The sequence below is a fragment of the Puma concolor genome, chromosome E4 (genome assembly GCF_028749965.1).
Source record: "Puma concolor isolate L17-30 chromosome E4, mPumCon1.1.hap2, whole genome shotgun sequence".
Lineage (NCBI taxonomy): Eukaryota > Metazoa > Chordata > Mammalia > Carnivora > Felidae > Puma > Puma concolor.
In genome coordinates this window covers 38,037,678-38,063,489 of record NC_141683.1, presented here as the reverse complement: position 1 = coordinate 38,063,489, position 25,812 = coordinate 38,037,678, and the positions used below count along the sequence as shown (strand labels likewise).

Here is a 25,812-nt window from a genome sequence, read left to right as displayed (position 1 = left end):
TTTTTTTGTTTTTTTTAGAGCAGAAAGAAAATGGTTTGATTTGTTTGCTTTTTGTCTTACCAGCTAGGATATAATGGAGAGCTGTGGGTGTATAAGTTCACTTGATGTGACACTTTATTCTGAGGTTTCTGTTGCTTAATTGAAACCATTGAAAATGGTTTAAAACCCACAGGTTCTGAGCAGGGGACTGGGAGGAATAGTAACACAGACCTTTCAAAAACAGTAGGGGTTTCAAAGGCCATATTCTTCTTGATTTTGGAATGCTGTATGTGATTTTTGTATGGTGGATTTTTCTTTTGAAACACATTTTTCTTAGGGTGACCTTATAACCTATTTGTCTTCTATAAGCATCCAGAAACAGGCAGCTGAAAATTATGGAAAGGGAAAATGGACAGAGGATTAAAATTAACTATGGATGATTACATAGATAATATCAGGATTTAAAGAGAATATATTCCCATATGATCTATTTGCTGCCTGTTTGTATATTTTATGGTTATTTATACTTCAATATGAATAAGTGGTATAGCCAGTTTTGTAAAGCTAATGTCAATCAGAGACGTCTCTCTGTCCATGTCATAGGATAGAGTTTGCTGTGATTGCCAGCAGAGACCCAGGTACCTCTTGGGGGTTTATTTCCATCTCCAAGATTCAGTGAGTTGTTTGCTTGTTATCTTCTTAAAGTAAAATAATATATGTGGAATGCTGAACACCATGCCTTCTCTAATTCTTAACATGGAGAAATACTTATTGTATTTTAACTTCAAAATGGTTATAAAATAGCATGTAAAGTTTTATCCCAGTTATGCAAAATTCAGCCAATAGTTATTAAGTTATTTCCCAGATGCTGTTTAAGGACCTGGGGTATGAGAACTAGGTAGGGAAGAACCTACCATTTCTTTGTGTCTCATTAATTTTTGCATCAGAGAGTTGATTGGTGTGGCTTGCTGTGATGTCCTCTATAGTCCACCCACCTCTATATGTCCACCCACCTTCTCCTCGTGTAGATTAGGGCAGTGCTTTGGAAGACCTCATTTATCCCCCATTTTCACTCAGGGATAAGGATTGGAAGTTAAAACACATTTGTTGAGCTTCCTAAAGCACTAATATAATCACAGCCTAAACCACCTAGAAACCTCCTTTTTGAGGGAGCCTATGCTGGGAGAATCATCTTGGTGGTTCTCCTCCTTCTTCAGTGCGTTGTCACCTGCCCCATTGTATTGGACCTTTTGGATCTTTATTTTTGGGAGAGAGACTTAGAAATATACCTTTTTGGCCCATGGTTGATTGAGCATGTGAGTCAAACTGATGGATTCCCAAACTGGATTTTGACAGTAGGGCCTTTTAGCAATGGAAATTGGAGTTTGCGTGGTCTGCTGTCCATGGTTGGCAATGCCCATTGTTGGTCCCTACTGTTTACTTGTCCACTGCATGGTCTAAGGCAAGTATGTAAGCTTCTGTACCTTAGTTCCTTCCGTAAGATCAGGAGGTTCTTGACCCATTTTCTAATCATTTTGCAAGGGTTAAGAGATCTACACTTACAAAATCATTTGAACTAAAGAAAATCCCTGCCAAATAGTCACCATGAAAGTTTTTTATTCCAGCAAGAAGAGGAATTAATGGTATGATATCCCAGCACCTAAAGGAATGAGACCATTCAAAAATGAATTAATGTGTGTACCTATTCATTTCCAAGTCTTTATTCCATAGCCCCTCACGTGAAAATGAAAATTACTGACCGACCTTTTGATGTCTCTTTCAGGGACACCTGTGTGGTTCTTTGTGAAAATTGCTCCAATTCGAAATGAACAGGATAAAGTGGTTTTATTTCTTTGCACTTTCAGTGACATAACAGCTTTCAAACAGCCCATTGAGGATGATTCATGTAAAGGTTTGTAATTCTGATTTGTACAAAAACATTTATGCCTTTTTCCCCCCCTGTGGTGTGTCTCCCATTACGGAGAATTTGAGGTTGCCAAGGCAATCTCTGCACAAAGATCAAGATTTAAACTCAGATTTGTGTTGGGTAAAGCACTGTATCATTCTGGAATGTATTAAGCGGGAAAAGGGGAAGAGAAAAAAAAAAACTTTGTTTAGGAAAGCATTTGAATCAATTTTATACCTTTTGTAGCTTAACCCTTTCCAGTAAAGGTTAGACAGAAGAAGGTAGTTGGGCATCTTTGGTATCAGCGGAGTCTTTTTAGGTGTTCCCAGGACAGATCTCAGTCATGTAAATGAGGCAGTCCATGGCCACATTCATCTTACTTGTATATAAACTTTGTTAGATTTGACTGACATCTCTCCCTCTGTGGTTGATGGAGCTATGTCTGTGGCTGGTGAATTCATTGGAAACATGGTATTAATGAGGCCAGGGTCTTGAGTAGCCTTTCCATATGGGTCGTTTGATCAGCTTGTGACCACAGATTTTAGTGCTCACTTCAGCCATATCACATGCACGTATTGTTTGAATAATACTGGGGGCCAAGGAAGGAAATGGCTCAGGATTTCTAGAACATGTATATGCTTGAAGAGGTTCCACTAATCAGATGTACAAAAGATGGCTTGTGATTCCCAGAGGTTTGGGATAGGGGGTGTCACAGCCCTCTCTTCCATCCGTCTTCTCGCATGCATGCGAGACAGTCAGGAGGCCGTCAGCTCTTCTTTGTTGCAGTGCTTCTTGGCTCTGTGGCTGATTTTCCAGCTCTCTCTGAGAACTCTGTTCCTTGCGGTTTCCCAAGATGCAGCAGAGAGATGCTAGAAGGGCCTGGGCAAGAGTGAAACTGACAAAATTGTGATTGTTAAAATGTGCCTTAGAGGAGGAAAGAAAAAACATTATGTGGGTGCTGAATCTTCTAGCACATGTGGATGCTCACATTTACAGAGTTCAGAGCACAGTCCTGTGTAGACCAGTGCATCCTATTTTTTTAAACTGATAACGATAGCCCAGTAAATCGATTTTAGCCTGCCTTTTGATTTTAAGACGACTGCAGATGTCAAGTTTCTTGGCCAGTTCCTCAGCCACCTGCAGTCTCCTTTTTCTCCTGCAGGTCTGTGATTCCCTGATTCCTAGTTTCTGACTTGAAGATTCCTCAGTGCAACAGGGATTACACGGTGATAGACTCACTCATGATTAAGGGTCACCCTTCTGTCCTCCAGAAACGCCATTGGCTTTTTTTAACTGAATAAACTCATAGATCCTGTTTTAAAGGCAGTCAGATATTTTGACATTTGCTTTTGCAAGTTTTCTCTTAAATCTTTAAAGTAACGTGATTTGGTTGAGTCAGCACACTTGCGTTTCACCACCACTGGAACATTTTTGGGTGACATGCAAGTATTGTTTAGTAGGAAAGACATACCCAACAGAGAATGTGCCACCTGGGTGTCTGCATTTGGTTCTTATGAAACATGAAAGAAGAGATAAAAACAGTGACGCGGTGAGGCTCACCTAGGTTTATTTTCCAGGAGTAAAAAATGCTCTACTTCACTTAACCTGCCTCAATGATGCATTTCCTCGCTGATGAGAGTTTTGGTATGTGCACACGCACCCACCTTAGTGCTCCCTGCAGGAACGCTGCTAGTGGATCATCCTTAATGTCTCCTCCAAGACGTGACTTTGTAAGCCTGTACATTTTAAATGCCATGATGGGTATGTTTAGACACTCCCACTTTTATGTCACTGTGGCCCTGGCTGACGTTGATTTGGTAGTCCACTTGGGACAAGGTCAAATTTTATATTAGTCCGTTTACAATAGAAGAGCATGACAGTTCTCCAGGCCTTGTTAGTTGTAAGTCTATAAACTGAAATTCTGGCTGCAAGGATCAAATCTAGGAAAACACGTTGCTGTGTAGCTGGATTGTTCTCCTGACTTGACATTTCTTCTTGGATGTGCTCTCACATTGAGAGGTTCTGGCAGGTCCAACTGGGTTTTCAGTACAGCACCTCAGTCAGCAATAAGAGTCTCAGAAGTCTTGCTAACCAGGCTTGTTTAGAATTCACTTTTGAGATGGAATGGAAGGGTGGATTATCCCAAACCCCAGAAATCCCCAGATAATTGCTCTTTGGCATAGCAGCACAAGATGTTTCCCATCATCAGATTAGTCCTCTTTTTAGTCAACAGTGCTCAAATTGTCTTTAAAATGACTTTATTTTCTCTAACTTTGGGGCTTGGGAGTGGGATAAGTGCATCCAGTAGTGACACGAGAAAGCCACTTGGTGCCTAACATTTTCCCAGAAACACTCCACAAAGTGGTAAACACACAGGGTAATCTTCAGTGGACTATTTTAGCATCTGACACAACGTAACTCCCCTTTGGCGAGTGATTGGGCCACCCCAGACCCCCTTTCCTTTAGTGTATCAGTTCTCAAGCTCCTTTTTATGAATCATCTGGGCCCCTGGACTTCCTTATCTCTTTTCTGTCCATCTTTTGACTACTTCCTTTGCTCTCTGACAAAAGGTGTCCGCAGGACCTTCCTTTGGACAGAAAATGCAAGTCGAGCTAGGTTTGCTGTTTGGAAGCAGCTCTGGGGTGTGTGTATATGTATTTGAAGTCAGGGTGACAGAGTAGATGGGAATTCTTGGCTGAAATGAGAATGGAATCTCTCACTTTTCTGTTATTATGGATAATTGGTAGTGGGGCTGCAGGACATTTTTCTCTGTCCTATTCTCACTTCTCAGCTGGGAGGCTTGGGCAAGTGGGTAGAGAAGAGTTCGATGGTAAGGCTCAGGGTTTGCTCTCTGCATTGCTCCCCAAAGGATGAGGATGGATTACCCCTCTTGTTTTGTCTCTTACTCCACCAAATAGTCTCACACTGAAGGAGCGAATTCATTTTCAGAGACCCACAAATTTAGTGCTACATAGTTAAACTTGAGCCAGATTCAGATAAAGTAAAGGAATGTAAAACTCCAGAGGAGATTTTCAAAGGCCAAAGATTGAGAATATTCAGGGGTGAGGCCTCTGGCAAGCTGCTGTAACTGCTGATCTGTCCGTATGTCTTCCTGTGGGATATTCGTGAGGCACTCTTGGGAAAGAAACCGGGCAGTGGATACCAGCTACAGGTGCCTTTGGCCCCTTCAGTATTAACATTTTATCCCTCTGCCCTTAGGATGATGGAAAGGTGATGATTTAGTGGCTGCTCCTCGAAGAAGCCACCCTAGATTTTTGGTTGTTTCTATAGTGATAGGGAAAAGACCAGGGGAGGAAGACTTGAGAGTGCTTGGGCAGTGTCCACACTGACTGTCCATCTTGGTCCTCAGTGTCTTCTGTGCTCTTGTGTATGTTGGGTTATGGCACCAGCTCCTCTAAGAGAATCTGTGACTCTGCAGATTAGGGCAAGCTTGGCCTCCAGCCTCCCCACTGAGGTCAGGACACCTTACAGCCATTTCCTCTTCAACTTCTACTCAAAGTGACTTGGCATGATTTCCCAGGGGAGGAGCCTATATGTCTGTCTTTTCTTGTATCCCTGGACTTCTCCTTGGACGAGCTGGAATTTCGTCTCACCCCAGAGTGATCTCTTCTTCTGGCCTAGGGAAACACAGGGCTTTGTGGGCTAAAGAAGCCTAGTGGGGGGCTTACCCCAGTTGAAACCAGTAGCCATCGTGTGGTCAAGGAAGGGGGAAATAGTTGCCCTTACTAAGAATGGAGAAAAGACCTAGTAAGTGCTTTTTAGCTGATTGCTGGATTACATATTGTGTTCCCTTTCTTCTATCCTTCTTCTCCCGTCATGCCTCCTCTTCCCTTCCTGCCCACCCCCTCTCACGCCAAAGACATACAGTAAGTGTGTGTGCTGAAGAGCTAGAGGTCTGCCTAAGGCAGAGGGGAGTGTACAAAGGAAGGAGTGAGCTGTTCTGCTGGTGGTATGGCAGGATCCCGGAAAGGTTCCCTTAGGAGGAGCCGCCTTAGTTTCCTCATGGAAAATGACCATTGGATTTCCCCCAAGGAAGATTGTCTTGAGCTAGGTTCTCATTGGGTTGTCTCCTCCCATTTGTCCTTTTGGATAACAGGAGCTCTGTTGTTTTCAGGAATGTTTCTCCTGATGGCTTTGGTCCAAATTATACAAGGTATCTTCCATAAAATCCATTTGCTCCTCTTATGTGTTTTTAATCTCATTGCATGGCTCTCACCCTAGTCACCCAAATTGGGAACCCAGAGGCTGCCTGGATTGCCACAGTATTGTCCAGGCATGCAGAGTCTCTTGCCTGGGGTCCTAACTGGTTTTTATCTATCAACCTTGTTTTTTTATTTTTTTTTAATGTTTTTATTTATTTTTGAGAGAGAGGGAGGGAGAGAGAGAGAGAGAGAGAGAGCGAGAGCATGAGCTGGGGAGGGGCAGAGAGAGAGAGAGAGAGAGAGAGAGAGAGAGAGACAGAATCTGAAGCAGGCTCTAGGCTCTGAGCTGTTAGCACAGAGCCTGACATGGGGCTCAAACTCATGAACTGCGAGATCATGACATGAGCTGAAGTCAGATGCTTAACCGACTGAGCCACCCAGGCACCCCTATCAACCTTGTTTTTTAAAATCTACTATTCACATTACCATTCTGTCTTTTGTCTTTTTTCTTCTTCCTCCTCTTCTTCTTCTTCCCCTTCTCCTTCTTCTTTTTCTTCTTCTTCTCCTTCTCTTCTTCTTCTTCTTCTTCTTCTTCTTCTTCTTTTCCTTCTTCTCCTCCTCCTCCTCCTCCTCCTCCTTCTTTTTCCTCTTCTTCATGTTTATGTATTCTTGAGAGAGAGAAAGTGCAAGTGGGATGGGGCAGAGAGGGAGAGAGAGAATCTGAAGCAAGCTCTGCATTGTCCATGCCACCCTCAGTGTGGATCTCAAACCTACGAACTGTGAGATCATGACCTGAACCAAAGCCAGACGCTCAACTGTCTGAGCCACTCAGGCGCCCACCATTCTGTCTTTCTAAAGTGAAATCAGAGTGTTTCCTCCTCCCTACTATATTTGAACTCCTCCCTGGTTCCCTATGGGTTTCAGAATGAAGTTCAGATTTCTCAGTTTGCTATCTAAGTTGTTATCACCAAAGTTCTTCTCCATCTGGACCCTGACAACCACTTTAACATCACTTCAAGCCACTGTCTACACCCCCCTCCTCTCTACCAGTCACGGCATTTGGGATGTCTTACTCTTCACTGACGTGTTACCCTATTTTATGATTTTCGCTTTTGTAGGTGCTGTTCCTTTTGTGTGCAATGTCTATCTTTTCCTTCTTGTGTTTTTAACTCCTACTCATCTTTCAAAATTTGTCCTAGTGTTACCCCTTCTGGGAAGCCTCCCAAGCCTGGATTAGATAGATATGCCTTCTCTGGACAGTCTTGACCATAGCATCCTATATTCATCTCTGTTACAGAACTTAGCTAATGAGCTAAGTCATGGCTTATGTCATGGCTTTTAAAATTTATTTGCCAGTCTTCTCTACTAGAGCGCATGCTCTTTGAAGCCAGAGTCTGTATCTTATTTATCTTAGTATCTCTAGTACCTAGCACTATGCCTGGTATATAGCAATTATGTTTATAGAATTAATACATGAATGAATGAAGTTTTTTCATCTGGCCAGGCAATGATTCCTACTAGAAAGTATCTGTAGTTCAGAAAGAACATGGGGTGGAACTTGAGGGAGAACTTATTTCCTTCCATCAGAACAGCAGAGCCTGGCCGTCCTGGTAGAGATGCGATGGAGAATTTCACACTGCCTGTCCGTTTCCCCATCCAACACCCACTCATCTTCCCATGCTGTCCACTGAGGTAGCCGAGAGCCAACTCCTTTAAGAGCCACATTCTTAGAAAGGTTTCAGGGCTAGCCTGAGCCTGGGGAAATGCCTAGAGGTCCAGGGATCTTTCTTTTCATCCCTTGTGCTAGATAGACCAGGACCCTGAGTTCCCTGCCAGGCAGGGTCTGGGGTATCTGTCCTGCCACCTCCTTCTTATCATTGGTCCCAGAGTATGGGTCATGGTGGTGGTAGTAGTGATGGTAGTGGAAGGGTAGGTTGTGGGTTTGGTTGGGGGGGTGTTGCAGAGCCCTCGTTGATGTCTGATGCCCAACTATGTTTTACCTGATTGAAAATTATACTTTCTGTTCTTGAAAATCGTTGTAGAATTCAATTCCAGTTTTGTTTGGAGCTGAAAGAGAGCCTAACTCTGAAAGAGACTTAAAAAAAATTCTGGTTGACAGCTCACAAAGTAGATTCCAGTGAGCATCTTCATAAATGGTACATTTGGGGGAGATGTGAAACCTCTGCAGAGTCTGGACCATCCCCTCCTGTTAACATTAATGGGACCCCTACCGCCTGACTACCATGTGTCTCTTTTCAAGCTGACTCCAGCGGTCCTATTTCTCTGCTTAATGGCATCAGGATGGATGAAAATGCCACTGTCTTTTATTAAACCTAGAACTTCTGGAATAAGATAATAAAGCACTGATTTGCTATTCTTTCCATGTTGACGAAAATTTATCCAGATCATGATTCTTAAAGGTGCAAAAAAAAAAAAAAAAAAAGGGGCCATTCTGCTGCTTAACTTCATTCCTCTGGATTCCAAGTCTATCTTGGAAAGGTGCTCCAGGGTAGAATTTGGCAGAACTGAGGTCTGCTGCAAGGTGTTGAATACTGCTAAACACTAAGGGATAAAAACCAAAAAAAATCACCTAGTCCTGTTTTTAGCTGTCATGTAAAAAGAGTTGGGTGCTCTGTTTACTTGCTATCTACTCCACGTCTAGGTCTTTGGAGCACCTCAACCCCAAGGTTGGTCTTGAGAACACTGACAGGGTTTCATGGGTCTCTTGAGGCAATTGCCATGGTCATAACCTGGATGCAGATGAGTTGGGTTGCTGGGTATTGGAATGGACAGTTGTCTTTGGAGATAATTAAATGCAGTAAAGATCACTCATATGTCTTAGATTCTGCGTTGTGGAGGGGGCTGGATTGGAAAAAGATCAGTATTTTACTTTTCCTGGAGGAGCTGGTCCAGAGTGCCAAGGAGGCCTCCAGACAGCCTCTGTTTTAGTCTGCTAACCTGAGCCCACTAAACTTAGCCCCTTTGTTTTACTGGACAAATGCACCCTGCCTTTAGGCAGCTAGAATATTTTAATTTCCACTTTACAGATAAGGCTTAAGCAATTTAAATGACTGGTTGGTGATCACAAAGCAAGCTGGAGGCAGAAATGGGACTTGTGTCCAGATTTTTTTGCTCCAAGTTCGGCTCTTGGGATTCTTGTTATTTGGAGGAACCTGTCAGCAACTGTCCTTCCCCCATCCCAGAGCAGACTAAAATATGCCTGTACTTCACCCCCCCCCCCCCCCCCCGACAAGGGATTAGATTCATTTCTCATTCCCCTGGCTTTGGAGAATGCATTGCATGGGATAGCCATTTAACTGGCTTGTCCACATAACACTTGGAACCTGCTTGGTCTCTACTAGATCAGACTACGTGGGGGTTGGGGGCAGCTTGAGCCCAAAGTCTGAGAAATATCTCAATTGCCTGGCATTATCTGGCAGAAAAGCCTTGAGCTAGAGTGGAAACATCTGGGTTCTGGACTCTGTAGTCATCTGAGCACTCTGTGCCTCAGTTTTCCTATTTGTAAAACAGTGCTAAAACCTGTCACAAAGCTATGATTAGGATAATGTGAAAGGGGAAGAGTAAATTGCAACACAAATTTGTCTAGGTGCTTTTCTGAGCAGCGAGTCTGGGCTGGGAGGAATACAGAATGATTCATGGGAGCCCAGGAGGACAATGGGTGTATGTGCTTCTGACAGCCTAACTTGTGGTGTGAATGTCCATGACCTTCAGGACATGGTTGAAGCTGTCCTTTCTCTCCTCTACATGCTCCAGGCTGGGGGAAGTTTGCTCGGCTGACCAGAGCACTGACGAGCAGCAGGGGGGTCCTGCAGCAGCTGGCTCCCAGCGTGCAGAAAGGCGAGAACGTCCACAAGCATTCCCGCCTGGCTGAGGTAAGGGCAAGGGGCCAGCTCGTCTTAAACCGCACTTCCCTGGGATCCCTGGGCTGAGAAAATGCCACAAAGCAAGTGTGTGGTTTGGAATGGACTTTCAGGACCCTCACACTCATGTGTTGGCTGGGCTGCACACCATAATGAGTGACTTTGGGAAAGTGACCTAATTCCTTTGAGCTTTGTACTTTCCCATATGTAAAAGGGGCCTGCAGACAGCTCTGTTCAAATGTATTGAGGTTACAGGTGTCCGTTCACTTTTTTTGAGGGAGTAGAGAAAGAGCTAGAAGTGCTATAGACATGAAGGGGTTTTTACTTCTAAACCATAAACAATTTTGTTATTCAAGCAATACATATTATTAGAGGGGGAAAAAAGGTACAGAAAGCAAAAAGAAAAAAACCAACAACTTGTAATCTCACTAACCACATGGTTTTATTGTAATTTTTGTATACATTCTTTAACTCTTTTCTTTGCATATGTTGTCTTTCCTAAAGCCTAATAAATACATTTTTCATGTTAATATGTATGAAGTTCAGATGTATCTAAGAATCAATGTGTATATTTGATACGGTCGTGTTACCTTTTCTTCCCTTTCTATAATCATGAACATCTTTCCAGGTTAATACATGTACCTGAAATTCTTGTTGTTCTGGTAACCTTTGTAGTAAGGAAAACCTGTGACAGGTGGTATTCTCCCTTTTACTGGGACAAATGAGCAGCTGGGATGCCTGGACTTAATGCACCCAAATTACTGGTCTCTGTCTTTGGTGGTTCTGCATCCAAATCACTTATTATCTGCCTTTGATGGTGTCTGGTCCTCATTCTTTCCACTCAGCCTGGTGGACCAGGTAAGAGCATTATACCCTGCACACAGGAAGCTTTCATTTTAGCCAGAGATGACAGTGTATGTTGTCTCTCTGCCTGGTGGTGGCCACTCAGCTCTTGACCCTTGCTCAGATGCCAGGACCCTTTCTGGCCTGACTCCTGGCTCCCGGACTCCTAAGAGAGAAACTGCCAGCATGGTGTGGCTCACAGGGGCGCTGCGCACAAGTACACTGAGTGTCAGATGCGTTAACTACAGATCTCCTTGCGGCATCCCAAAGCTTTGGCCAATAGTGGGAGTGGGAGGATTCACCTGTGTCATGTTAGAGAAGGAGAGGCATTTGGAAGAATAGTTTTTGGTCATGATGTGAGCTTAGTATAAGATAGGAAGAATAATAAAGGAGACCTTTTGTTCACAGCCTGCACTTTCCTTGTTGGGTCTTTTGGTTAATAAAACAACCTCCTTTGGGGCTGTTCTCTGCCTTGCTGACTCTTAGCCACTCTGCTTGCTGTTCCTTCCACACACCACGCCTGCTCTTCTCGCAGATATCTGCGGGGCAATTCCTTCACCAACTCCAAGTTTTTGCTCAAATGTCATTTTTTCTGGGTGGCTACCCGAATCAGGGTTCTACCAGAGAAACAGAACCACTAGGATATTTGTATGTTAAGAGATTTATTGCAAGGAATTGGTTTATGTGATTGTGGGGGCTGGCTAGGCAAGTCTAAAATTTGTAGGGCAACTTGGCCAACTGGGAAAAACTCTTGGACGGATCTGATGCCAAAGTCCACAGATGGTATTTCTTCTCCTGCAGTTCTGCTCTTAAGGCCTTTCAACTGATTAGGCAGGGCCCGCCCAGATTATAGGGTATACTCTGCTTTCCTGGAAGTCGGCTTATTGTAGCTATCACATCTACAAAATTCCTTCACTGGAATGCTTAGATTAGTGTTTGATCAAATAACTGGGTACCATGGCCTAGCCAAGTTGACACATAATACTAACAATTACAGTTCATGCCTTGTCAGCTTGTCATACACATTTACTTAAACCATACTTAATCTCCCAATAAAGACAGTAACAAAGTCATACTTTCACTTAACATGCTCCACTTATCCTGCATATAACCAAAAACATGCCAGCTCTTCCCACAGAAGAGGACACAAAATCCTTGGGTGATGTTCACTCTTCCCCTTGATACTCTGTCACTTAAATACTCAGATGTAAACTAGTATTAATGCATCTTATGTTTGTTGATAGGGGGCAAGAGAGGGAAGAAAATAGAGTATTTGCTTAATATATGTATATATACATATATATGCGTATGTATGTACTATATATATACACACACACACATTTGTACGAAAACGAAAATACTCATAACTCCTAATTCTCTCCTGCTCTTTTTCTCCACTTAGTCCCTTATAATGTACTATACAGCTTATTCATTTATTCTGTTTGTTATTCATCAATACATCCCAAGTACTTAAAACAGTGCCAGGCACATAGTATATAGCTTATCAGTAGTGGGTTTTTTTTTTTAATTGATTGAATTGATGACAGAAAGGAAATGATGTAGTGTTTTTGTCGACCTGTCTGACAGAAGCACTTGCTCATTGACTGGCAATATGAAGCAGACATCTGGGTCCCATCCCAGGGAATAGTAAATTTTAGTTAGCCTGGCTAGAGGCTTATGGATTGTATCTTTACCAAGAACCAGATTTGGATTTTGTTGATTTACTCAAATGGTTTTCTGTTTCCAATTCATTGATTTCTGCTCTAATGTGTATTATTTATTTTCTCCTATTTACTTTGGGTTTAACTCACTCCTCTTTTTTTTTAGTTTCCTAAGCTAGAAACTTAGATTATTGATTTTTGATCTTTCTTCTCTTCTCATATATGCATTCAATGATGTAAATCTTCCTCTAAGCACTACTTTCATTGCATCCCACAAATGTAAGTTCTGTGTTCATTAAAAAAATTTTTTTTAATGATTACTTATTTTTGAGAGAGAGAGAGACAGAGTGCAAGTGGGGAAGGGGCAGAGAGAGAGTGAGGCATAGAATCCCAAGCAGGTTCCAGGCTCCAAGCTGTCAGCACGGAGCTGGATGCAGGGCTCGAACTCATGAACTGTGAGATCATGACCTGAGCCAAAGTCAGACACTCAACTGGCTGAGCCACCCCGGTGCCCCAAGTTCTGTGTTCATTTTAAATTGTTCTCAGTTTAAAAATATTTTGAAATTTCTCTTGAGATTTCTTTTTTTATCTCGTGTTATTTAGAAATGTGTTGTTTAATCTCCAAATATTTTGGGGTTTCACAGCTATCTTTTTGTTATTGCTTTCTAGGTTTTAAATCCACTGTAATCTGGGACCAGACATTGTATAATTTCTGTTGTTTTCAATTTGTTAAGGCTGTTCCCCTGACAATAAGTTCCTTAATTTTTGTTGGAGAAAATCAGTATTTCTCCCTTACTTTTTTTAAAAAAAGTTTACTTATTTATATATATATAGAGTGAGCACGTGTGCAAGCTGGGGAGGGGCAGAGAGGGAGGGGGAAAGAGAGAGAGAGAGAATCCCAAGCAGGCTCTGGGCATCTGAGCAGGGCCTGACGCAGGGCTCGATCTCATGAACTGTGAGATCATGATCTGAGCCAAGATAAAGGGTAGGATGTTTAACTGACTGAGCCACACAGGTGCCCATCTCCTTCACTTTTTAAAGATCATTTTATAGGGTACAGAATTCTAGACTGGTGATTGTTTGTTTGTTTGTTCGTTCTTCTCTCAACTCTAAATATTTTAGTCTGCTCTCTTTTTGCTTATGTTTCTGAGGAGAAGTTAGATATACTTCTTATCTTGGCTCCTTATAGGTTAGGTATTTTTTGCCTCTGGCTTCTTTCAGGATTTTTTTTTTTTTACCTTTGATTTCCTGCAGTTTGAATATGATGTATGCCTGTGTGTGTTTTCTGTTTATTTAATGGTCCTATATTCTGTTTGTGTTCTGTGAGCTTCCTGAAACTGGGATTTGGCATCTGATATGAATTTGGGGGAAATTGTCAGTCATTATTGCTTCAAATATTTTTTCTGTTTCTCTCTTTCTTCCCCTTCTAGTGTCTCCCTTACACCTATGTTACACCTTTTGCAGCTGTCCCACAGTCCCTGGATATTGTTTTATTTGGTCCTTTTTCTCTTTGCTTTTCGGTTTTGGAGGCTTCTATTAAATCTTCAAGCTCAGAGATTCTTTCCTCAGCTGTGTTCAGTCTGCTAATGAGCTCATCAAAGGCATTCTTCATTTCTGTTCAGAGTGTTTTTGATATCTAGTATTTCTTTTTGGTTCTTTCTTAGAATTTCCATCTCTTTTCTTACATAACCCATCTGTTCTTGCATGTTACGTTTTCCATTAGAGCCCTTCGCATATTAATCATGGTTGTGTTAATTCCTGGTCTGATAATTCCAAAGCCCCTATCATTCCTGGGTCTGGTTCTGATGCTGCACTGTGTCTTTAGACTGTTTTTTGGCTTTTGGTATGGCTTGCAATGTTTTGAAAGCTGAACTTGATGTGCTGGGTAAAAGGCACTTGGGTAAATAAATAGGCCCTTAGTGGTGTGGGAGTGAGGTGTCAGGGGAGAAGCAGCATTTATAGTCCTATAATTAGCTGTTCTAAGGAGCTTATGCCCCTGGAATGTGAATTTCACGAATGTCTCTCAGTATATTCCCTACTTAGGCCAGACAAAATGCATAGAGGGGCCCAGAATTGGATATCCCCACCCCCCTATCAGAGAGGCTCCACGAAACCTAATACATGAATTAGGTTCTGGTTCAATAGTTTCTCCTGAGGGCAGACTTTTTTTTTTTTAAGAAGAATAGAATGCTCTCATGTATTTCAGTATGGTTACTTTTCTCCTCCTCTTCAAGAAGCATGAGAGTATATTTTTCTTTGATTTTCACTGTGAGGATGGCTACAGGTCCTGGAGGTCAAGCTCTCAAAACCACGAGTGGCTCCCCCTGGAACTTGTAATTCTCAGACTTGGTCACACTGAGCCACCTGCAGGTTAGATTTCCCCATCTGGCACTAGTTTTTGTGCAGGCTTCTGCTCATGGAAAGTTGTTATTTCTTTTATTCACCTGCCCTCTTCTCCAATTTTGGTGCAGCACTTGCTGTGAAGTTTCGCTTCTTGGATGGATCTAAGAATTGTAGATTTTTCAGTTTGTTCAGCATTTTTACTTGTTGTTATGATGGAGTGACAGTTTCCATTCTGAAGTGGAAGTTGGCAGGTAAGTTTTAAACAGAGAAAATGTGTTCCCTGCTCATGGCCTGTCGCCAGTTTCCTGCTCAGTTTTCTCACTGGTAGGGGCCACTGGCCAAATGGTGATTACGAGTGTGGATACTGCAGACCTCTCCCACTTCTGGGAAGGTGTGGACACAAAGCCCAAGTGGACTGGAAATAGCAGTTTTGCTTTTGTGTGGATTGCATGTGTTATTTTCAAGGCCACCTTATTTCCCTGTTAGACTGCTTTCCTGAGCTCAGGCAGTCTGGCTTTAGTGCTCACCTTACTCCTCAATATCTCCCCCCTGGACTGATTGTAGGAAAGAAGGAGGCACTTACTGTATGCTGTGTTCTGGGCTTCTTGTCTTTAATCCTCTAAACAACTTGGAGCAGTTTTACAGAGGTGGAAACTGGGGCATAGGGAAGGTCACAAACTTGTTCATGGTCACCTGGCAGTAGGGGGTAGACTCTGGATTGAGAACCAGGTTTATGTGACTTTAAACACAACCTGTTTCCCAACTGGGCCAGTTCCTTCTGTGAATTCCATGATCTTCCTCCTCTCGGGATAGAGAACCAAGGCCACTTTGTCTGCTGTTCTGGAGCACCCTGTTCCCTTGACCTCAGTTATTAGTATGAGCACCTGTTCTTTTAGCGGGCCAGTTTATTTTCAGATCTTTGTGCGTGAGTCAGGCCAGAGGACCCTTGTCAAGGGTTGAGTTCTGTGGGGTACACATGCTGAGTAACATCTATGAAGGAGAAGGGGGAGGAAGCGGCACTGGGGGAGGGGGGCATCAGACCACAGTGCAGATCTGGTAGAGGCTCTGCGGCCTGACCGGAGCTTTGTAGCAGAGATGGCCTGCTGGGCCGGGCAGGGGGGTCCCATACAGGGCACAAGGGCCAGGCCTCTCAGCCACCGTCTTGCTCAGTCAGTGGCAGGTGCCTCAGTGGAAAGTTCAGGTTTCTGTCCCTGAGGAAGCTAACAGGGGGCTGTCCACTAACTGCACCTGCAGCTGGGCAGAGAATCCTTTCTGGAAGTGGGATCTGAGGGGTTGTGTTTCAGAGTTCTCTACCACACTGTAATGCTTTCTGCCTTAATACGGAGGAGAGGCACAGTGCATGGAAGGGCATCACTCCTGCTTAGAGGATTCCGCACTGCGGTTTTCACACAGGGCTGACCCTGCTGGGGTTTGGTCCATCTCGGAGCATTCTGCCGCCATGCCAGCCTCTCTGTCTGGAACGGCTGTGGGGAAGACATGGAGGGGAAAGCACCTTTCCCTGTCACGTCCTCTTTCAGTGCTTCCCTGTGAGCGAGCCAGCTCAAGATATAATGTAGATATGCCATCGTGACGGGCACATCATTCAGCCATGTGCCCGGGGGTCGCGTGGCCCAGCTCCTGATTGTCACCATCTCACCGTAAGGACACTTGGTACCTGGCACGTGTTCTGCTGTTCTCCACACCAGTGATCGCAGTGATGGGCTGAAGTAGCATTGCAGGTTCCAACCCACTGAGCAACTTACCCAATTGTGAGAGTTCAGGCAAGTCATTTCACCTCTAAGAGCTCCCATTTCCTCCTCTTCCTTCTCTTCAAGTGGAGGGAGTGAGTTCAAACGAGAATAATATGTACCCACAGATTTGTTCAGAGTAGGTTCTCAATGCAAACACTTTGGCATATAGTAAATGCTCAACGGTGTTAATATTCAATTTTCATTTTTGGTTCTTTAAATCTTTATTTAAAAAGTTCTCAAGGGGCGCCTGGGTGGCTCAGTCAGTTGGGCGTCTGACTTTGGCTCAGGTCGTGATCTCACGGCTTGTGAGCTGTGCTGACAGCTCAGAGCCTGGAGCCTGCATTGGATTCTGTGTCTCCCTGTCTCCCTGCTCCTCCCCCACTTGTGTGCACGCTCTCTCTCTCTCTCAAAAATAAACACTACAAAAACAAATTTTTTTTTTAAAGTTCCTCAAAAAAGGAACTTTGGGACAAGATGGATGGACATTGAGTACAGTGCTAAGTGAAATAAATCAGACAGAGGAAGGGCAAATAGTGTATGATCTTACTTATATGTAGAATCTAAAAACAAACAGGCAAACAAAAAAACCCGAAGTCATAGATACAGAGAATAGTTGATGGTTGCTAAGTTGGGGGTGGGAGAAATGGGGGAAGGGGTTCAAAATTGTACAAACTTACACTTATAAAATGAGTAAGTTAGGGGGATGTAACATACAGCATGGTGGCTATAGTTAACAATACTGTATTGCATATTTGAAAATTGGTAAGACAGTAGATGTTAAAAGTTCTCATCAGAAGAAAAATTTGTAACTATGTATAGTGATCATTTCACAACTATACACAGATCATTATGTTGTATATCTGAGACTAATATGTTATACGTCAATTACATCTCAGTAAGGAAAAAATTTCAGTTTTCAGAGATAAAACAGGTTCTTCTTTATCAGATTTTAAAACAGAGGTATATAAAGTAAGAAGTGAAATGTCCACTATTTCTTGGAAGTAACCATTTTTAAACAGTGTATGAGTTTTATTACAATGTGTTTGTATATATTTATAGTGATTTTTTAAACAAAAATGTGGTCCTAGCATACAAATTATTTTCCATTGTGCTTTTTTTCCCCTACTTACTCGTGTATTTGGGATATTTCCCTAACAGTACATATGCCCTTCATTCTTTTTTTTTTCCCCTTAAAAAAAATTTTTTTTGATGCTTATTTATTTTTGAAAGAGAGAATGGGGGAGGGGCGGAGAGAGAGGGAAACACAGAATCTGAAACAGGCTCCAGGCTCTGAGCTCTCAGAGCCGGATGCCGGGCTTGAACTCACTAACTTTGAGATCATGACCTGAGCCAAAGTTGGAACCTTAAGCAACTGCACCACCCAGGTGCCCCCGCCTTCATTTTTACTGGTTCTTTTGTCTTCCACTGCATGACTGTATCCAGATCTATTTAGCTATCCTCCCTTGATGGGTATTTATACAGTTACCAATTTTTGGCTATTATAGATAACACTTCGGTGAACCTCCTTGTATGTATATTTTTGGTTTTAAAATAGAAGTCTTTTAAACAGAGAGGTAAAGAGTAATTTAACAAGCCTTCTTTTATTATACAATCTATATAGTGAATGTTGACAGTTTCTCACTTCAAATTCTTTTGTGAAAATTAAAATATTAAAGATAAAGTTGAGGTCCTCTTTAAACTTATTCCTAGGGGCGCCTGGGTGGCTCAGTAGGTTAAGCAGCCGACTTCGGCCCAGGTCATGATCTCGCGGTCCGTGAGTTCGAGCCCCGCGTCGGGCTCTGTGCTGACAGCTCAGAGCCTGGAGCCTGTTTCAGATTCTGTGTCTCCCTCTCTCTGACCCTCCCCCGTTCATGCTTTGTCTCTCTCTGTCTCAAAAATAAATAAACGTTAAACTTATTCCTAGAGGTAGTCATTACCCTGAAATTGTATATCTCCTTACTACTGGTGTTTTAATATTTTTATCACTTATGTATTTAACCATAAAGCACATATGGTATGATTGTGTGTATTTTAAAAATATATTTGTACAAATGATATCATACTGTGATATTTTATAACTTGCATTTTACACCCAACATTGATTTTTGAAAGCTTTTTATTTGAAAGAATTACAGATCCACAGGAAGTTGCAAAACTAGTATGGAGAGTGGTTCCTTTCACCCAACCTCCCTCAATGGTAACATCTTATATAACTGTCCTACAATAGCAAAACCAGGAAATCGACATGTGTAGAATAAGAATCGCGTTACTTAAATTAAAGATTATATATGGGCTTTACCAGTTTTTACATGCATTCGTGTGTGTGTGTGTGTGTGTGTGTGTGTGTGTGTGTGTGTGTGTATGCATGTAAGTGTATATTTAGTTTTGGAAGGAGCTGCCAAACTATTTGCCAATTGCAGTTGGTTATATCACTTCATCTTCCTACCAGCAATGCGGTTTCTCTACATCCTTGCCAGCATTTGATATTGCCACTCTTTCTCATTTTTCACACTAATGAATGTATCGTGATAGCTCATCGTGGTCTTAGTTTGCATTTTAGTAAATGGCTCAAGATGCTGAACATCTTTTCTTGAGCTTGTTTCCAACTACAAGCTTATTGGGTAAAAAGCTTATTCATGTCTCTTGCCCATTTTTAAATTCAATTCTGCTAACATTTCTTTCTTTTTTTATTGCATTAAACATGTAGGCATACTTTAAAATCTTCTCTCTTACCATTTAATTTTCTCTCGAGCTTATCTACAGCTAGAGGTTTTTGGTGGGAGTCTGTTGGGTCCCCAGTTGTGGAGGCATCTGGATATGGTGGTTGAGTGTGCCTGTAGCATATATCATAAAGTTTCCCCGGAGTTCAGACCAGCTTTTCTGTAAAAGTTTTAGCCCTGGGGCTTCCAACCGTGTGCACAGTGTGAATTCCGGCTCCACCCTTGTGTGTGGCATACGTTTGGGGTTTTGATTTGTCACACATAATGCTTTTTCTCCCCAAAGTTCCAGACACGTGTCCAGTTTCCTTTTATATGTGGTGGAGGTCTTTTGTTCTGTGTTTCTCTGTCAGGACAGCCCTTTGTCACCCCAGCCAGAGTCTGTGTGACCCCCTCCTGTCCTCTACAGCGTGCCCCCTCTTCTGATAACCCCGCTTCCAAAAAAACACCTGGGCTGTTTGGTTTCAGCTCCTACTGGCCGCTTTGGTTTTGTGTTCCTGTTTCGCTTCCGATACCTGAGATTTTGAACTTTACGATTTCTTTTTAAATGTTTAATTTTTAAACAGCATCTCAGCATGTTTGGTATAACTGGAAGTTTGCCGTATTTGCTTAGTTCACTCTATTGACTGTTAGCTCTGTAAATACTTGTGCTCATGTGAATATGACAGGTTCCTAGAAGTACGATTAAGGAGACAGAGGGTACAAACATTTAAAACTTGGTAGAAACTGCCAGAGTTCACATGACAAGGTTGTACCCATTTATGCTGCCTGTCTAACCCCATGTGCCACTTTCTTCTGTCCCCATTACTGCATGTGGTGCTACTGATTGCTTTACTCAGTCTAAAGTTTTAACATTTAAATTCATTAAATTTTTTTTAAGTTATTTATTTATTTTGAGAGGGAGAGAGAGTGAGCACGAGTGAGGGAGGGGCAGAAAGAGAGGGAGAGGGAACCCCAAGCAGGCTCCATGCTGTCAGTGCAGAGCCTGATGTGGGGCTCAAACCCATGAACCATGAGATCATGACCTGAGCTGAAATCAATAGTTGGATGTTTAACCCACTGAGCCACCCAGGCACCCCAACATTTTCATTAATTTTTAAAGGAGGAGCACTTACTTTTTTATGTACTGCACAGGGATTTGATAGGATAAATATAGAGGATGCCTGCCTTACATGGTCAGGGATGCTGCCCCAGCCGCCCCTCGGTACAACATGCCTGAACCGCATGAGCTGGTGCAGAACCAGCCAGCAGCCTGGGCAGCTGGACAGAGATGCAGAGAACTGAAGTTTACTTACTGCACATATGCACAGCCACGCTTGCTGTCTGCATTCACAAGTGACGCTCAGAGGCACTGCCTGCTGCAGAGGCAGGTACCAGGTCCAGGATGAGTCTGTGTCATGGTTCCTAGTTTTCCAGTCTCACAGGCCGGAATCACCGGTGGAGGCTGCCAATATGTATGGGAGCAAAGGGTTATCCTTTTTCCTAGAAGCAGACTGTATGTACCTTGAAATTGGGATTTCCTGCTTCACTTTTTTGCTTTCTAGGTGTTGACTTCATTTGACTCTTCAGACTCAGGGAAGAGTGACACACTCCAGTGATGCCTCGCTGCTACATGATACTCTCCTGTCTTCGAGAGGAATCTAACTTTGACAACAGAAGCTTCTGCTACAGGGTTTTGGGCTAATTTTGCCTCTTGAAAAGAGTCATTTTAAATAGAACTGTCTCAGTGTGCTTGTAGGTAGTTAAGTTTGTCACTACTGGAGGTATTTGGATGACCACTTGATGGTATTTTGAATGTGGGCTTGGGAAATAAGGATGGACTAATGGCCTTGCCGTTGCCTTCCAGCCCTGAAGGCCAGCATCGCTCCATGGGCACTCCCGGTCCATGGGGCTCCTTCTGACCAGCCCTCTCTTGTCTGACGACTGGCATCTTGTGCTTGGGGGAGGACTCTCGGCTTTTCTCCTTGGTGTATCATTTTGTGTATGGTTTATTATATTTTAATAAACTTTATTCAAGACAGGCAGGGGAAAAAGCAAGTGATCGGTTATACCAGGGATCACCCATACATTTGATTTTGGTAAAAAGTTATAAATGATCATGTGAAATGATGCTTAAGGATTTTCTGTAGTTTTTTTCTTTTCTCCTTTCCCTCTCTCTCTCCCTCTCCTTCTCCCTCTCCCCATCCTTCCCCCTCCCTCCCTCTTTATTTTTCTCTCTCTTTCCTTCTTTCCTCTTAAGAGATAAGATGAGATAGTAGAATGAGAAGAGGATTTGGAGTCAGACTGACCTGAATTCTCATCCAAAACTCCACTACATTCCAGCTGTGTGACTTTCTGAAAGTTACTTCACCTCACTTATCTTTCCTTATCTGATGAAATAAGGATACTACCTGCCCCAAAGGATGGTAGTAAGGATTTGCGATGCTTTACGACAAAAAGGGATCTTATCGCCACCTGCTTAAGAATCCTTTAATGTCATCTCGCCACTTCTTTGGGTGAATTTAAAATTTATGTAATGACTTACAAAATCCAGCTCATCTCTCTCCAGCCTTATCTGGCTGCCCCGGCTCTCTCTGAGCGTTGTCGGCCAGGTGGCACTCACACCAGTCAAACTCTCTTGCCTCTGGGACTTGGAATGTGCCCTTCCTCTGCCTGCAAGTTCTTGCTCCTTCTCTGGCTGGGCTAGTTCCTATCCATTCCTCAAGTCTCCAAGTACACATCACACCTTCTCAACGGTCCCTGCCCCACTCAACGCCAGCTCAACCTCCTCAGTCCCTCTCCTTGCCATGTGCAATTTCCGTGTTGAGCACTCATGCCGCCGGGAATGCTGTCGTTGAATATTTGCCTCTTCTGGTGGATGGAAGGTGTGTGAAGGCAGGGGCATTGTCTCTCTTATTTATTCTACATCCGTGCCATCAAACGTAATAGTAAGTGCTTGGTAAAATATTCATTAAGTGAATGAAAGAAGAAGGAAGCAAGAACCTCATTCAGTGCTTCACACTTAGTAGGTCCTCACTAAATGTCAATTCCCTTTCACATTAACCCCCTCCTCCCTTGTCTGTCTTGGCCATGGTAGTGGAATACTATTTCTTGCTGATTTGGTGGGATGGCAACATTACTGTCATTCGTCCTCATCACTTATTCTCAAAACCTGAATTTAAAAAATTTGGATAAAGATTTCAAAATACAAAGTTAAAAGAATTTCTCAGCAGAAACCAGAGTAGAAGTAAGAAGAGTAAGAAGTAAGAAGAGTAAGAGGAAACCCAGATCGTCACCCTATTACATTTAGTGGGGCTTGGTACTGGACCATGACACAAAGTACATGGGTTAATACTTTTAACTGCTTCCCACTGCCTTTATCTCTTCCATGAAAGAACAAGGACATCATGGAAAAAGTTCTAAAAATAACACCTGTCTGGTTTATGGAGAAGGGTGTTTATGACAGGAATTAAACAATTGTTTAGCTTGGAGTGTTTGAAACCCCAAATCAGGCTTTATTTTGTAACTGGAGCATCATTCTCAGCTTCATTAACATCCTGCTCTCCCATTTCCTTTGTGCATTTTCTGGCGGGGACTGAGTTTGTCCTCACTCTGTAGTCATAAAAACCAAAATTGTTTCTAAATAGAAACAGAGTCTGTGTTAGGGAAGTGGGTGGGGCACGGGGGGGGGGGTGCGCGTTTGCCTGGAGTAAGGGGTTCTGAGGGCTAGGGTTTCTCTTTGCCCACAGGGGGAGGATGTTTGAGAGAGTCGTGGTGGATGATGGGATGGTGGTGTTTGTGGGTTGCCCTGTGTCCTTAAATGATCAGTGAAGCCAGTTTGGTTGGTGAATCGTTGAGTATGTTGGGGCCACTGTGAAAGAGGAAGTTCCCTGTGTCTGACCCTGGGCCCTTCTGCTGCCATCCTCCCGGGAGATGACGGCTGCCACCCTCCAGGAGATGGCAATCTTGAAGCTGCTCACTCCTCTGACCCTTGTTAGGACCCATCCTGGCCATGGTGGATTGGCCAGGTCTTCAGTGTCCCAGGACAGGAAGACTTTAGAGTTTGCCCATGATCTTGTCCACTGCTCCTCCCTATTCAGCCCGCATCGTCTCTTTCCTGGAATTCTGTGGTACCTCATAGCAGGCCTCCCTGTGCGTCCAGGCTTGCCTCTTCTCCTTCTGTCACCCGGATGCTGGAGTACCTTCGCACACAGCAGTTGATTATGAACCTCCCTTACTTAAAATTCTTACCTTGACGTAAAGGGCACATCAAGGTTTGCCTTCCTCTTCCCTTATATTTAGCATCATTTTCCAAGTTTGTCTTCTGTAGACACGTCACCCCATCAAAACACAAAATGACAACAAAACGCAAACCACTTCTAGGCCTCAGCCACACCAGGCTTCTCCCACACTCAGCTCTTACCCCACTTCCTCTACATAAGCCTTGTGTACACTGGGTGCTGAAAATGCCCTGCCTGCGTTTTGTCTGTCCGTGGCCCATCCTTCAAGGGAGGTCTTGGCAATCACCTCACGTCTAAGCTTTCCCTGACTACCTAAGTCAGTTCATTGTCTCTTTTCCTCTGCTCCTGAAGTACTTTTATACATGCATCTCTTACCACTTTTGTATTATATTTTAGTAGTTTGGTTGCACATCTCTTTTCTCTTCAAAAATTTTTTAATGTCGTTGGGATGGGCACTGGGTGTTGTATGGGAAACCAGTTTGATGATAAATTTCACATTTAAAAAAATAAAGGAATGCCAAGGTCTCTGGCATAGAAACTCAAAAAAATTTTTTTTTAATGTTTATATATTTTTGAGAGAGACAGAGAGACAGTGTATGAGTAGGGGAGGGGCATAGAGAGAGGGAGACACAGAATCCGAAGCAGGCTCCAGGGTCTGAGCTGTCAGCACAGATCCCGACGTGGGACTTCAACCCACAGACCGTGAGATCATGACCTGAGCTGAAGTTGGATGCTTTATTGACTGAGCCATCCAGGCACCCCTTCTCTTTTCCTCTAAACTATGGGATCTTTGGATCCTCATGGGTGACTTTGGTGTCCAGGTGTTCATGGTTGTTTCCATAAGAGTCCATAGAATTGATGGGATCTCTGAGGCCATTTTATTTTGCCTTTTTTCCCCCCAAATAAATGTATTTTGTCAGTCTTCCCTTCTTACAAGGCCATTTTAGTTTTGTCATTCTTGGTCCGTGATCTTTGAGGAAGCCAAGGCCGTTAGGCAAACAGGATGTACTCCATGAGCTGGTTGCTGGAGTCTTCCTGATTTTCTTCTTTTTTTTTTTTTATTTATATATGAAATTTATTGTCAAATTGGTTTCCATACAACACCCAGTGCTCATCCCAAAAGGTGCCCTCCTCAGTACCCATCACCCACCCTCTCCTCCCTCCCACCCCCCATCAACCCTTAGTTTGTTCTCAGTTCTCAACAGTCTCTTATGCTTTGGCTCTCTCCCACTCTAACCTCTTTTTTTTTTTTTTGTTCCCCTCCCCCATGGGTTTCTCTTAAGTTTCTCAGGATCCACATAAGAGTGAAACCATATGGTATCTGTCTTTCTCTGTATGGCTTATTTCACTTAGCATCACACTCTCCAGTTCCATCCACGTTGCTACAAAAGGCCATATTTCATTTTTTCTCATTGCCACGTAGTACTCCATTGTGTATATAAACCACAATTTCTTTATCCATTCATCAGTTGATGGACATTTAGGCTCTTTCCATAATTTGGCTATTGTTGAGAGTGCTGCTATGAACATTGGGGTACAAGTGCCCCTATGCATCAGTACTCCTGTGTCCCTTGGATAAATTCCTAGCAGTGCTATTGCTGGGTCATAGGGTAGGTCTATTTTTAATTTTCTGAGGAACTTCCACACTGCTTTCCAGAGCGGCTGCACCAATTTGCATTCCCACCAACAGTGCAAGAGGGTTCCCGTTTCTCCACATCCTCTCCAGCATCTATAGTCTCCTGATTTGTTCATTTTGGCCACTCTGACTGGCGTGAGGTGATACCTGAGTGTGGTTTTGATTTGTATTTCCCTGATAAGGAGCGACGCTGAACATCTTTTCATGTGCCTGTTGGCCATCCGGATGTCTTCTTTAGAGAAGTGTCTATTCATGTTTTCTGCCCATTTCTTCACTGGGTTATTTGCTTTTCAGGTGTGGAGTTTGGTGAGCTCTTTATAGATTTTGGATACTAGCCCTTTGTCCGATATGTCATTGGCAAATATCTTTTCCCATTCCGTTGGTTGCCTTTTAGTTTTGTTGGTTGTTTCCTTTGCTGTGCAGAAGCTTTTTATCTTCATAAGGTCCCAGTAATTCACTTTTGCTTTTAATTCCCTTGCCTTTGGGGATGTGTCGAGGAAGAGATTGCTACAGCTGAGGTCAGAGAGGTCTTTTCCTGCTTTCTCCTCTAAGGTTTTGATGGTTTCCTGTCTCACATTCAGGTCCTTTATCCATTTTGAGTTTATTTTTGTGAATGGTGTGAGAAAGTGGTCTAGTTTCAACCTTCTGCATGTTGCTGTCCAGTTCTCCCAGCACCATTTGTTAAAGAGACTGTCTTTTTTCCATTGGATGT

The 25,812-nt window shown here is 43.1% G+C and overlaps 1 protein-coding gene across 4 annotated transcripts in view; it reads left to right on the top strand.

Annotated features, from left to right (window-relative positions):
* The window catches only part of KCNH1 (potassium voltage-gated channel subfamily H member 1), a 387,096-nt gene that overhangs the window by 43,386 nt on the left and 317,898 nt on the right, over window positions 1–25,812 (top strand). For 3 of the 4 annotated variants that reach the window (XM_086693674.1, XM_086693677.1, XM_086693675.1), the window contains exons 4-5: window positions 1,763–1,891; window positions 9,823–9,941. In XM_086693674.1, coding sequence (XP_086549800.1) covers window positions 1,763–1,891; window positions 9,823–9,941 — 248 coding nt within the window. Of the gene's footprint in view, window positions 1–1,762; window positions 1,892–9,822; window positions 9,942–25,812 lie in introns of those variants that run through there. The other variant, XM_086693678.1, reaches the window with a different exon arrangement.